The sequence below is a fragment of the Neodiprion pinetum genome, chromosome 3, assembly GCF_021155775.2.
Source record: "Neodiprion pinetum isolate iyNeoPine1 chromosome 3, iyNeoPine1.2, whole genome shotgun sequence".
In the NCBI taxonomy this organism is placed as follows: Eukaryota; Metazoa; Arthropoda; class Insecta; order Hymenoptera; family Diprionidae; genus Neodiprion; species Neodiprion pinetum.
This window is the reverse complement of record NC_060234.1, coordinates 27918085-27932079: the sequence shown is the minus strand read 5'-3', so window position 1 is coordinate 27932079 and position 13995 is coordinate 27918085. Positions and strand designations below refer to the sequence as shown.

Genomic DNA, 13995 nt, shown 5'->3' with positions numbered 1-13995 from the left:
TGCAGTAGGCAATTAATTGTTTCGTGGATTATGGAGTCACACGCTTATAACAGATCATTCGAGTGGATGAAATTGAGAAAATGAATTTGTGATAAACTGTTATACCACATGATCTGTAAACCCCGAATTCAACGATTGTATCCATATTGGAAAGATCGACGAGATGTAAAAAGAATTTTTGTTAGAGGCAAACAGAGCCTCCGTTATATTCTCTGCGTCCTTTTCCCGCGTCTCGATCACAGCTGCAGGGCTGAAAACGTTATACGACGGGTTTCGGTTTACATGAATCGCGGCTCTGAAAGTTGATGATTCGAAGGGATCGTGGATCCCGATGATCCCCGCAGTTTATACCGATGAGGTTAAATTGGTAACCCAATATATTTCACCTCGTTGCAACGGTACGTCGCTGTATACGAATGCACCGCGTACAAAGCCTGCGGTGCACGGACGCAATTCATATGGGTACCAGCATATATCGCATCCGCACGTATGCACGGCGATGTCTTATGTATAACTAGGCGCTTTCGCCGCAAGCACATGGTCCGGCATGACGTAAAACGGCACTTCATCGGGACGGCATGGTGCATAATTAGCATGAGACTACCGCAGCCTAAGTAATAAGGCGTCGTTGTTATACTTACGTTCTGTAGCAATTATGATAGTTGAACCCGGAAGAATGATTTGCCACGATTTAATCATAGCGGTTGTATGCCTGTACCGAAAATCTATTCGCTTGAGAATATAGGCTGTGCAGAATTTTATGACTTCGTTTGAACAGCTGAAAAGATTCTCGTCAAATATGTGTACCGTCAAATCTGAACGTATAATCTTCACCTGTTGAGCGAGTGTTTACATAGCATAGAAAAAATTGCACACATGTGTTATGAATAGAATTTATGTATAATCAATCAATTTTGCACTATTCTTGTATTGCAGCTTGCATAGTTTCCGCAGGATTAATTATATACCTATAATACGAACATATGCTTTGACTGAAGTTTTGCTGCTTTGTTTTTTCACTGCACTATTATTAATATTCCTACGATTTTCAGTTTTCTGAATAATTTCTACAACGAGTAATTCAAGCTGGGGCGTATAATACTTTTTGTTCAATCAGTACAATATCGGTAAAATAGCGGCGGGTATGCAACGTATTCCAACGGTGAAAATTTTCACGGTTTTCCTCCAATTCCCTGAGCTGGAATTTTAGAGGTAGACAATTTGCTAATTATCTCCAATCATGCAGTTTTCACGCGCATTAATTACGTGATAATATAACAGTGACGTACTATACGAACAATTATTCTATTAGGCAGTATTGCTACAAATTGTTTCGATCGAAATTCAGCGCATTTTCAAGCTGCAGCAGGTTCTCCGCTAGATTGAATATTCACCATTTTCATACATTATACATGTATGCGATTGCTTAGATATACGGTATAATGTTTGTTCACGATACGCGATGAATATTACATTGATGTACCTAGAGTAAACGCACCGGAAAATAACCACCGGCCAGTAAATGATGAATTCAATTCACACCAATTATTATGGCATTCTCGTGGCGATTCAGTTGTTTTTTTTTTTTTATTTGTCCTTCTTCAACCGATGATTCAGTGCAGTTCTTTCACCCCATTCGCTGGATGACGCGTGAGGGAGAATATAAAGCTTGTGTTAGATAGGTATAACAGAGAGATATATTATAGAAATAGGCGCTCTATCGAATAGATGAGAAAAACTGTGCTAAGTCTGCTTATTAAGGTTCCACAACCGTACTTTATGCTCTATTTTCAAATTTCACCGGCCAATCGAAAGTTCTCCAACTCTTCCTTCAGGACACGGAAGAAGGTTAATACTTTTACTCACGGTGGGATGCTCAGCGTCCCACCTCAAAAATTTCCATTTTCTAGTCTTAGCACAGTTTATTTACAACTTCAATTGATCTTTGTGACTTCGCGTAACCCCAAATACCCTCGGGTAACGAATTTCGGCCAAAATCGTCGAATTTTGAAATTTTTTTTCGATTTTACATACGCCATATTGGGTCCGCCATCTTGGATTTAGAAATTGTCAAATTCTGATTTCAGATACCTGATCAGCGACCCCAAAAACCCTCGTGTTACAAAATTCAGGTAAAAACATTGAGTTGAAAAATGTATCACCGAAAGGGTTAATCCCTGGTGAAAATTTCTACTACTACAAATTTTTAAGGAAATTGGTACATCTCGTATTATTTCGTAAAAAATTCTAAATATGTATAGTTTTTCATAAACAATTGTTAATTTTCTGAAAAAATACATATCTTCTTGAAAATCTACAAGTTTTCGTGACAAATTATGCACGTTTACAATTTTGTACAAAATTCTACGAGTTGTCCGGATTTCCTTAAGAATTCGTCGAAAATCGTAGAAATCATTTTCACCAGGGATACGGGACGAATCTGAAAGCGGGTGCGGACGTGAGCTATGGGGAGTGATGTTTCGGAGTCGTTCAGACCCGAGGGAAAAAATTAGGTAGGTAGGCGACTTGCGGTACAGAGATGACGGTAAGTACCGCGTGTACGCAAGTCTGGCGTTAAATTCGGTCGTCGAGTTCTCAGCGGCGATGCGGCGTGCATGTAACGCGGAATTGTACGTGCGATATTCGCGTTACGCGAAGCTGTCGAGCTGGCCGAGCCTGCCGACGGACCGGTCGTCACGCACATGCTGCAGCGGCTGCGGAACGAGGCCTCGAGTTTTGCTTCAAACGCCCCGTTTATGAGCCAAGAAGATTTATAGGCCCCCGTAGGACCGATATAGAGCTTTCACCACGGCGGCGCATTGCTCGGCTCGAGGAGTGACGCTCGACGTTCATCCCGAATCCGCGAGTCTGCGGAACATGCCCTCCTCCTCCTTCACCCTTATCCAGAGTCAGAGATATGTTCCACTCTGCCGTTGCTGTCGGCTAAGAATTATTAGATACGTGAGTTACAACTTGGTTTTGCTTGTTTTCAAAACTTGTCACGCAGTGAAGTGTAACGTAGGCACGGGGATATTTTCCACCCTGATTTTGGGAGGTTTTTATACCTACTGTCCTGTAAATAAAACTTTCCAGTTTGGATGAAAATTTATGATAATTTTTCAACGCTTTCTAGATATTCTTATATATGTTGGAAGTATGATAGAGGAGTAATAGTATGTAATTACACCTGCGGTATTTGCACTGTGCAATAACTTTTTAGAAACTTTTTTGGATACTCACCTCGAATCTGTGATTAATTCTTACAATTCCAATTCATGGACGTACGTGTAAATAAGGTGTGACACGTTAGCATATATTTTTCTCAGACAAACTTTTCAGAAGAATTCCAAACACATTTTTAATACAAAATATACGTGACGTTTCACTAACCTGTCGGTCAAATTTTTTCATACACCGAAGTACAGTTGTAACTAACAGGCAATAAATCTTTTGACAATTATACACATGAATACTGAAACGCTTTTGAAATTCCTGCTGCGATGATCTCTACAACAGCTGGAAGATGTGGCCAAAATTTTGTTGCGTTCAAACGCACGGAATCATCAAAAATACGGTACATGAAACTTTCACACATTAAATTCGCATTCATCGATAATTGTCTCTATCTACGTCACGATATGAATCTGCATTTTGTATAAGTTATACTGACTTGAAATCGACTAGGTAAGTGAAAGATAAAAGACAATCAACGATTTTCCTCATATCACAATTCAAACACTTGCCGATGTGAAACGCGAATAGATATATTAAAGTTGTACATAAAATCTAACGTACCCAAAGTATAAATATTTAAAGTGCCAAGACGTAACGTAATGTAATGAAAATCTGAAGCAGCAACGAAGAGCACACAAAGTTTCGCCGCAGCCTGATAGGTTAATATCAAGTATATACATCCGAGCTGCATCAGCCCATAAGTGGGTACACGTATAGTTCAGCTCTGCGGACAATCCGTGCGCATGAGACGAAAAGTTTGCAAGGGATGGAATCACGTGCATACAATGTAAATGCATACGTATGTACGTATAAGTATACAGTGATACGTGCTGAGAGCGAGCGAGCGAACTGAAGAGACGGAGCGAGATACAGTGCAACGTATGGCGGAATAAGCCTGTTTCTTTCCCTCTCCCTCTTCCTCTCGCATCGTGCAGGATAAAACCGTTTCCGACCGCGCGAACCTTATTTAGACGCTATTAGACGAGAAAACGCGAATATCTCGGGTAGAATATCTGCCGCGTTCGACGCGGGTTTGGTAATAAAACAATTGACGACCACAGCCGTGCCCGCGCGTCTGTCTCGCTCTTTCGCCGATGCCTCCCACCCCCACCACCCCAAAGTCCATCCCGTAACGCTCGATCCCCCCACGACGAAGGCCGCGGCGACGATGCTTGTGGCACGATGTAGAACCAGCGGGGGTTCCGTAAAAGTTTGTCGCCGATGTGTGAAGGGCGGCAGCGAGGGGAGGGGAACGGTGGTGGAAGGGCTATGGCGGGGGGGGGGGGGGGGGGGGGGGTAGTAAAGCGTCGGGTCGTCGGTGGGGTGTGGGGGAGTTGCCGAGGGGTGGTTGGTGGGCGGAGGCTCCGACGGCTCCGCCTCGAACCGCCGGGTAGGCAAAAGCCGCGAGCAGCAGCAGCGGCAGCGGCACGTTGCCTTTTTCCCAGCTCTCCTCGGGTGTACCTTATACACGGTATATACGTACGTATATATGTACATGTATACCATCCCACGGTACCGTAGCTCGTCAAATGTTTTTCGCCGCGGATTATAACGCGATCTGCGCGATTATGAGCACCGCGCACTTCGCGCGGCGAGGGGTTGATCTTTTTTCTTTTTTTATTCATTCAACTTTCTTTAGTTTTGTTTTTCTTTTTTCTTTCCTTCTTTAACGTTTCGTATTTTTCTTTTTTTTTCCACAGTCTCTCTCTCTCTCTCTCTCTCTCTCTCTCTCTCGCTAGCTCACTCGCTCACTCTCTCTTATCTCCGCACCTTTGTAGGTATGATCTTCTATACCTATACGTATGTGATACTCTTATATATACTATAGGTATACGCATCGCTCTCTCGATCTTCTGTTTGCTCGCTTTGCCGCGGTGGATCCCCCTCCCTCTCGCCCCCCACTTTTCTCGACCCCTGCGCAACGCCGTTCGTCGACGTCTGGAGGAGAAGATAGCCGTTTTTCTCTCGTTTTTTTTTTTTTTTTTTTTCTTTTCATCTCTACGTTTTTGCTCCCTTTCTCTCTCGCTCTCTCATCCTAGTCCTCGCCATGCTATGCTCGTACCCTGTTTTGACCTTGTTGAAGCTCCTCGCGATGCTGGACCCGGGATCGATCGAAGAATATCACCGATGTGGTGGCTTCGCTTGGGTTTTATTATTATCGCAGTCGAAGTTTATAGCGCGGCAGCTTCTCAAGTCTCGGATACGTAGGTATTCTCAGCGGCTTGATATGCCGAGAGTTAGCAATTCGATTCTGTATTTCAACGAATATTTATACCAGCGGCTGCGTTGGTATTATCGCTCGCAGAATCGCTTCGTCACGTCGCAGCTATAATAATCTGCAGGATGTCTCGAAACGGATATTACGCAATCTAAGCGCAACCCTGTCACGGAATTTTTTCATCATTGTATTGCAGTTTCATTCTTTTCGAATTGTAATTCAAGAAAATCACATGAATTAATATTTAGCCAGACAATTTATACACTCATCACGTCGTCGGTCCAACGCTAATATATCATTACTGCGCAGAGTGTAGGTATAAGTCTCATTATATATGTACTTGGGGGTGTAATTTGTTAAGTACATAAACCCTGACGTACACGCGCAATAGTGTAAATAGTCATCGCATGCCGCAATGGTGCCGTGAGGAATTAGTATTCTTTACCTTCTTCTAGCTTCTACTTCTTCCTTCAATTAACACGTCCAGTAATTAGTTGAGCATTAATCTACGGTTTGCGTTTGCGGAGCGATATATTACAGGTACCCACGGTATAGACTAATCCTCGTTGCCGTATTTTACGCACCGCAGACTGATTCGATACGTCACTTCGAATTCTCTTCAGTGTTCAAACAACGTTTACAATGAATTTAGAAAAATAAAAAATAGTCGACAAAGAGCATTCGCGATTCATGCATTGACAACGGCAAGTCTTGTGCAAAAAGATTAATAAATGGAACAATGACCGCGAGGCATGAAAATAGGCCAAATTTTAAACGTGCGTCCAACCGAATGCATAAATAGTTTAAAGTAAAGGGAATTAAAACCAAGACTGAATCACAATAATGGCGGTTGGAATAAAGTGTTACGTATTTAACGAGGTGCTTAATAAGTTATAAATTTATAACCATATCAATGTACAGGTACCTATAGTAGTCTCGATATGATTTATGTAATAATTGTCATACAGTCTGTATATATACTTACGTCAATTGCGCATCAGCAGAGCGATATATGAATACGAAGGTTTATTCGAATAGAGTGAAATAGACCGTGCGATGTGACAGCTCGCCAGTCGGATATGGAGATCATCCGTAGTGAGAACCCCGCACGCGGGCGTGAGGATATATATCCGTTGATTCGATTACACACGTCGATTATACGTGCGTGACGCGTATAATGCAGCTTAATATTAAGCCGATGATGCGTTTTCAAAGCGCACGCGGCGTCCGCGTCAACGTGTCGTACATTTGTACGGTGTTGGTACGGTCAACAAGCCTTACCGCCTCGTCCGTCATTTTGTGTAATTATAAAGCAAAACCAGCCTCCGACTTTGCCGGATCCATCGCGCACGCAGGAGAGAGAACGGAGTCGAGTCGAGTCGAGTCGAGTCCAGTCCAGTTCGTAATAACCGTGTCGCACAGACACAGGCGAACCCTGAGTAAACTCACGAACGCGGTAGGCGTCGCTGCAACACCCTAAGCGCGAACGTGGCGCGGGAGGGGTTCGCGACATCGCCGTTGGGGGCGGAGAGGGAGGCGGGAGGGAGGGGGAAGGTGGGCGTGGTCTGACTTCCCCTCCAGCCCCGCGGGCGGCGCGGGTTAAAGCGCAACCGAGACTCCGAGCCACGCTCTCGGATCCGCGACGGCGTTTGCAGCCCGGCGCGAGAATTTTGGCACAGTTTGCTGGAACTTTCTCCGTATAAGTATATCCGTGCAGTATACCAACCTCAGGTTACGCCGTTTTTGCTGAAACAACTATATTTATGGATGCATCCGAGTTATTTCCGGAATTTCCCTTGCTCACGCCTTTCGGTATTTCGCAGTCGTGCTGATATTTGGTAGGTTACAGGATGGGTACTTACTTGGAATTAGTCCTTCGCATGTATGTTTGCGCGTAGGTAGGTATAACGATAATCGCGACCCGATCGTCGAACGAAACTGTGCGGTTGACGATCCTGCGACTTTTCCGCGCAGCGTCGATTCGTTCTCTAATTCCGCAGGCCATGATTCGTTCGAGTCGATGGGACGAGAGAGCGAAAAATCGAAAGTACACGATCGTTCTGCAAAAGTGAAAATAGACGGCGTGCGAGATTTGCGGCCAGGGGAAAAGATCGATGAGGAGAAAAAGCAGAGGCGAGGTGAGGTTGCTAATCCATTATTCTACCCGTTATGGAAAAAATACGACCCGCAGTACCGGTGATCAAACGCGGGATTAATAACGCGTCTTGGACAAACATTTGCGCTTTCGTCGCTGTATATCGCCGCCCGCGCTTAAGAGGAGGCGTAGGAGGAGGAGAAAAGAAAAAACGAGGATAGCGAGTTAATTTTCTCACCCCCTCCCACGGCCTTTCGGGAATAATTCGTAGCCAGAATCAGTCTCCGCAGAAAAGCGCGGCGTAGAAGTTGAGGGGTAGTGCTAATGGGCGTACTCGTGGTTAACACCCTTGCCGTAGCCCGGGTGGGGGCAGAGGGAGGACGACGACGCTGTGGCGGCGGCGTCGGGGCGGGAGGGGAAGACAGCGGAGCGTCGGAAAAGGCGTCATGTTCAACGCCCCCCGGATTGGCTGGGGCGCGCCAATCCCGAGGACGGCTTCTCATTATCGCCAGTCGGGCGGAGGGGCGGCTCGGCTCTCGCCTCCCACCACCGCCAACTCGTCCTCCCCTCCAGCCCTGGTCCGTTGAGCTTGCGGGCGTCGGCGCGGCGAGGGGAGGGGAGGAGGAGCCCCGACGGTTTCAGTCGGCGCGTCGCTGCCCTCCAGCATTCACGCCTACCAGCGTCCGGTGTATACCTTGCACGTTATAGTCCCGGGACTTTAGCACACCAACACCTCGATAGGTGTGGGGGTGAGCCCCAGAGGAGGTGTCAATCCTAGCGCTGCTCAGTGACCGTCGCGGCGCCACCCAAGTAACACCTTAGCCTTAAACCCGCGACTGCAGCCGAAACCCTTCCTGCTGCCCGCAGCTGCATTCGGGAGACGGGTTTTGTTCGGCAACCGTGTTGAGACGATATTTTCAATACCCGAGGTTCGCCGGCCGTCGGAACCTGACTAAAAATCTCGCGCGTGTTTTTACTTGTGTGATTTTTATTATACGCTGTAGTCGAGATGTTGTTCGTCGAAGACGCTGTGTAAGCCGCGATATTGTATCGCCGGCGCAGAAACTTCGCCAACGCGATATGCGGCTAATCGAGTTTTGGTGCGCCGATGAATCGTTGTGAATAAACAGACGCGTAGAAACAGTCGTCGTGTACGTCGGTGATTATGGTATACAGTGTGATCAAGTTTCGTATTATAAGTATATACCTTGGCGAAGAAGAGTAATAAAAACGACCAGTGGTGTTTGATTCGATCGTTATACGCAATAAATTGTACGCCTACCGATACAGAGGAGGCTTGTTTTTCCGGCCACCCGTCGAAGTGCAAAAGTGTGTGTTTTCTCAAGCAACGACACGTGGTATTAATCCGTCGCGATGCCACTGACTCTGATACTCAAGATTTACATGAGCCTGACGAAGTCACGCGGTCGTAGCGTCGACTATTCGCAGGCCTGATCACGGTCGGAATAAACGCTGGTTCAAAGACAGTAGCAACTCCACGCACTCGAGTCGCGTAGCCCCGCGAAAATCGAAACCGCACCACGAACAAGAATACTTCCAAAGAACGAGCTAGGTGACCCCGAAGCCTGCGTGTATCCTTCTCCTCGTGTGTGCCGTGTACGATAAAAGAACGGGCGAGGTTGATAGATGAGGGAGAACGATCTATCGTGCCAGATAGTCTATGCCGAGTGAATAGAATCGTCAAAATCGTCGTGTCGTAACGAGCGCTATCACCTCGAGTTGCTCGTCGCTACGTGACAGGGTTACTGATCCATATATACGTGTGTGTATGCACATATTTATACATATGTGTATAATGCATATATTTTAAATCCAATACTGTGAGTGCGCGCGTGTTTGTGATTGGAGCCGGAAGCGAACGGCCGGTGCACCGATCCCGGTTCTCCGAGATTTTCATATGTATTGATACATCGTTGCGCATGCATAATAAATAAATAGTGAGGTGTTGATGGTATTACTACAACATCATACCGATGAATATTGTTCCGGCTGTAAAAGCCGAGGATATTGTAAAGAGTAAAAGGGGGACGAGGATTATACAAAGGTGTGAAAATGATGAAGGAGAGCTTCGGAAAGATCGGTATAAAAATCCAAAAACGGTGTCGCGTTACTACAATCGAGAAAAATTGCAGTCATCGTCATCATCGTCATCGTCATCATCATCGTCGTCATCATCACCAGCAGCAGCAGCAGCAGCAGCAAGGATTCGGAGATATTCGCGCAATATCGCATCGGCAGGAAAGGAACATCGGAAGCGCGACTCGCGACGCGATCATCGCGGTGTTGATTTAATATCGGCATCGAGGCGACAAGCTGCCAGCAGTGCTTAAGGGAAGGAAAGACGGAAGAAGGAAAGAAGGAAGGAGGTAAGGAGCGCAAGAATCTCGCTGTCGGCGCGACTCGCCAGCCTAAATGAGATTCGAACAAGATTCGGCGTGCAGCAGGGGTACCCACTGCGCCAGCATTCCGCTCCTACTTCGGCCCAGGTTAATCTCGGGTAAGAAGGCCGACTCCGGAAGCGAGAACATCGGCCCGCGAGAAGACGGCAAAGAGTTGGAGACGAACGTGGCCGAGGCTGCCAGGACGGGTGTCAGGGGGGCGGTGGGGGGGCCTGGGATGGCGTACCCCGCACCGGCCGCGGCTCTCAATCAACACGCGCCATTCCCGACGATTCCCGGATCCGCGACGAGCTCGAGTCACTTGGGAAGCCATCTGCCGGCCCCGGCGGCCCCCAGGCCAACGGACTTCAGCGTCTCGTCGCTCCTCACCGCCGCCTCCAGCCACCCGACCCACCTCCAGGGGGGCTCCTCGTCTCAGGGAAGCGCCTCGCCGCCACCCGGCGGACCCGGAAGTCCCGCTGCCGCCCCGGAAACACCGCCGCCGCTTCCGAGTCATCGGGAAACTTCTCACCCCTCGTCGGCGGTCGCGAGCTACTTTAGCGCCGCGGCGCTCGCCGCCGCTGGTTTTTACAATCCGGCGGCCCATCTCCCTCCCACCAGCTCGCCCGGACCCAACGGCGGGCATCATCTTCAGGGAAAGAGCATTCTTTCCAGCCCCCATCATCACCCCCATCTCAATCCCCACGGACTCACTCCGTCCGGTAAGTTCATATTTTCGTCCGAGTGCCGGATATACGAATTGCGGGGAAGCGGGAAATCTTTGCGATATTTCATCGGCCTTTCGATATTCGAGTCGTGCGGTCCGCGGCGGTTGTACATTGTTGCGAAAATATGCGCTAGTCGTAGGACTTGCTATATAATGTAGGATCGTACAAAGTTTCACAATCGGTTTGGTGCGGTTGAAATCAGGGAATTCTTTCAATTCTTCAGAGGTATTTTCACGCAGTTGTTACTTATGGCCGGCAACTTTGAACACGGTTCGATATTCTTTCGGACAAAATGTACAGCTTTACGGATATAACTCTCTTTAACTGCTCAGCGCGGTATAACAGCAATAAGGGTCGGTGAATTAGGTACTCTTTGATTGTATTGTGCGAAATATTCACACGCCATTTAATACAGAAAGGTAAAAAAATTGCGAATAGCATCTCACGGTACGTGCGTTGGACCATTAATCTGCGAGTTGCGTTACTAAAGTTGAGAAAAAAGCTTGGACATCGATCACATTATGCATAGACAATGGAAACAATCACGAGTAACGATAGAAAAATGCCAAATTTGGAACAATATAAGTATTGTCATGTCAAGCATATTGTGGTATAAAAGGCAGACCGACGTCCTTATTTTATACGCGCAACGCGTACGATAATTCAAGAACAGGAAAAATTTAAACTGAGTAGATACTTGATAATCTTATGTACCTGCATACATGTTATCCGGTTTTAGCAATATTGCGAGAATTAGTAGAAGAAATGCGCGTATATTATACGAGACTCGCGAAACGGCCTAACCTTAAAAAAAGCGCTGTAGATACATAAAAGGGATTTAGATGACAAATTTAAAAAGAATTAAACAAACTGCTTAACGAAGCTAGAAAAATTCATCGTAATTCGTAGGTATACAATTTTCTGGAATTGTATAAATTGTTTGTATACGTATAGCTTGTGCAATAGTTTCCCTTAGTTCCGTAGGGAAAATGAGGGATGAAAAATGGAAATAACAAGTATCAAGTAAAATAGGACCTAGTTCAATTAAAACGTAAAATTGTCGAAATGACTCGTACCTGATCTTTTCACTTGCGGGCAATAGGATAATTGATGATGCATTTCGTGAAACTGTTCAAGAGATTATCCGTCGAACCCACGATTATTATTCGCGCGGGAAACTCGGAATGCACTTTATCAGTCTTAGGTTTTGGCCGAATCATTAGAACACTCGCTCGCATACAAGCAATTGTCTCGATTCGCTGCTGCAGGCATCGAAACGACAAAGCGTGAAAAAATTCGTCGCGTGGAAGGAATTTCAAGCCCTATTGAGATCTCCGGTCCAGTTCACGAGGGGGATAAATCACGAACTGCAGCGTTCAATTCTCTTCTTCGGCAAATGAGGGACAAGTATTTGGAATGTTTAATATTATTTCACAATATTTATAGCATATTTTGGTTACGAATAGTTTACGTTATACTATTTAATTACACACAGAGACAATTTTCCGCGCATACGTGTTGTTGCAATGATTTACGTTGTGTGTGCATTTTTAATCATTCATACCTGTCACAATAGATAGCTTGCATACATGTATAATATAATATTGGACAATCGTCAGTAAAACTACCGCATACGCGAATTGGTGTGTAAACGAATATATTATAACGAATGTGGATGTCAAGTACAGTCAATTATGTCGTTATTCTTAAAATTCTCGTCCAATATTCGAAACCTGCAAACCTGCAGGTTCGTTCTTCGCTGAAGGCATCGATAGATTTACAGATAGCGTAATTGATGCCCAAAGTACCGATAACTCTGCATATTGTTCTCGGTTTAGCGGCACAAAACCTCGACGGTAACGGCCGTTCAAATGTAATCCGACAAGAAACACGTATGTCGTACAAATTCTCCTAAAATATAGTTATAAAGTAATGCGTAAGCAGCGTTTTCTACCTAATCGCGCATCGCAAAGATATATATTACATCGAATATAATTATAGTTGTGAACGTGCAATTTTTTGCACTTGGAGCGTGACAGGCATTTTCAATGAAAAATATGGACAGAATTCGATCGTACGAAAAAAAAGTCAAGGAAATTAATACAAATAAAGAAGGACAGAAATTTCGAGTTTTTTATCACCGTTATAAAACAATTATACAGACTTTCAGTGTAGTAATTTGGAAGTAATAACGCAGGTGTGCTTTTGTGACAGTTGAATTTTAACAGTATTTTTTAGAAGCTTAATTTCATCAGATTTGCAATTACGACGTTGGAAAATAACGATTAGATACAGAAGATTATTAGGGAAGAAAATTAGCGTTTTTTGAAATCCTGGTCAGCTGTGTAAAAGACGATCGTCTCTTCAATTATACAATTCTATGATCGTACCATTCGTAAAAATTGCAGAATTACGCTGCATGTATACGCGTTTTTCATATCGTGTGTATTTTTTACATTTCAAATAGTTTTTTCTTATTACTATAGGATTATTTTTGAAACGATATTTTTTTTTTCTCGTCCTTACGCAGCTTCTTGGCTGCTTTCTGATCAGGATTGGATGTCGCCCGCTGCAGCTATAACTCAAAATTGGAAGAGTAAGAAATGCATCAATTATTTTTTCACACATTATCACCATTCTTATACTTGGCGCGATTTAAATCAGCCGAATCTCCCGCTTTCTACTCATAGTCTGTAATTATTCACACATCTGTATATATACACTGAATTTAAACACAATTTTGAATCAATTGAACCTGGACAGCTAGTTATTACACAAGATTCATTACGACTAGGTGTCGCGTATATTTTTAGCCAACGTGTCAATGGACTGAGATTAATACCTAGATACATAATTGTAATAACTGTTATTAAAAAAGCGTGTAATTGTGCTTCTGATTTAGTTTCTGTTTGCGAGCGCTCAATTTATTTCATTAAAATAACTGCTTGAACGTTTTTCGCTGTTACTTAGCCTCGCGACGGCCATTTCTGCACCGCAATTCGTGAATTATATTACATCGTCCACGGTACCGCGACACTTATACATAAATATACCCGATCCTTTTGCAGTCCCTGCTGATTTGTGTTAATTACATTACGACTGTCCGTGTGGCATTAAACTGGACGTGTAGAGTTCGTATTATATATTGTATGTATTGACATTAGATTGGATCAGAGAATTTTCACCAGCATCTTATAACGTATACGCCATGCGGCATCATAATACATAGTTGATTTGAAAAATTTGAAAATATAACGTGAGTAAAAATATACACAACGGTCAATGTAAACAATCATCCGCTAAAACCGGTTTCTTAATGTT

General features: G+C 44.8%; 1 protein-coding gene across 8 annotated transcripts in view; it reads left to right on the top strand.

Moving 5' to 3' along the window:
* Positions 1–8214: 8214 nt before the first annotated feature.
* bi (T-box transcription factor bifid) overlaps positions 8215–13995 on the top strand; it is an 88300-nt gene continuing 82519 nt past the window's right edge. For 6 of the 8 annotated variants that reach the window (XM_069134308.1, XM_046616214.2, XM_046616213.2 and 3 more), the window contains exons 1-2: positions 8215–10668; positions 13205–13270. In XM_069134308.1, coding sequence (XP_068990409.1) covers positions 9981–10668; positions 13205–13270 — 754 coding nt within the window. In that variant the 5' untranslated portion in view covers positions 8215–9980. The remainder of the gene's footprint in view (positions 10669–13204; positions 13271–13995) is intronic. The other 2 variants (XM_069134307.1, XM_046616216.2) reach the window with 1 other exon arrangement.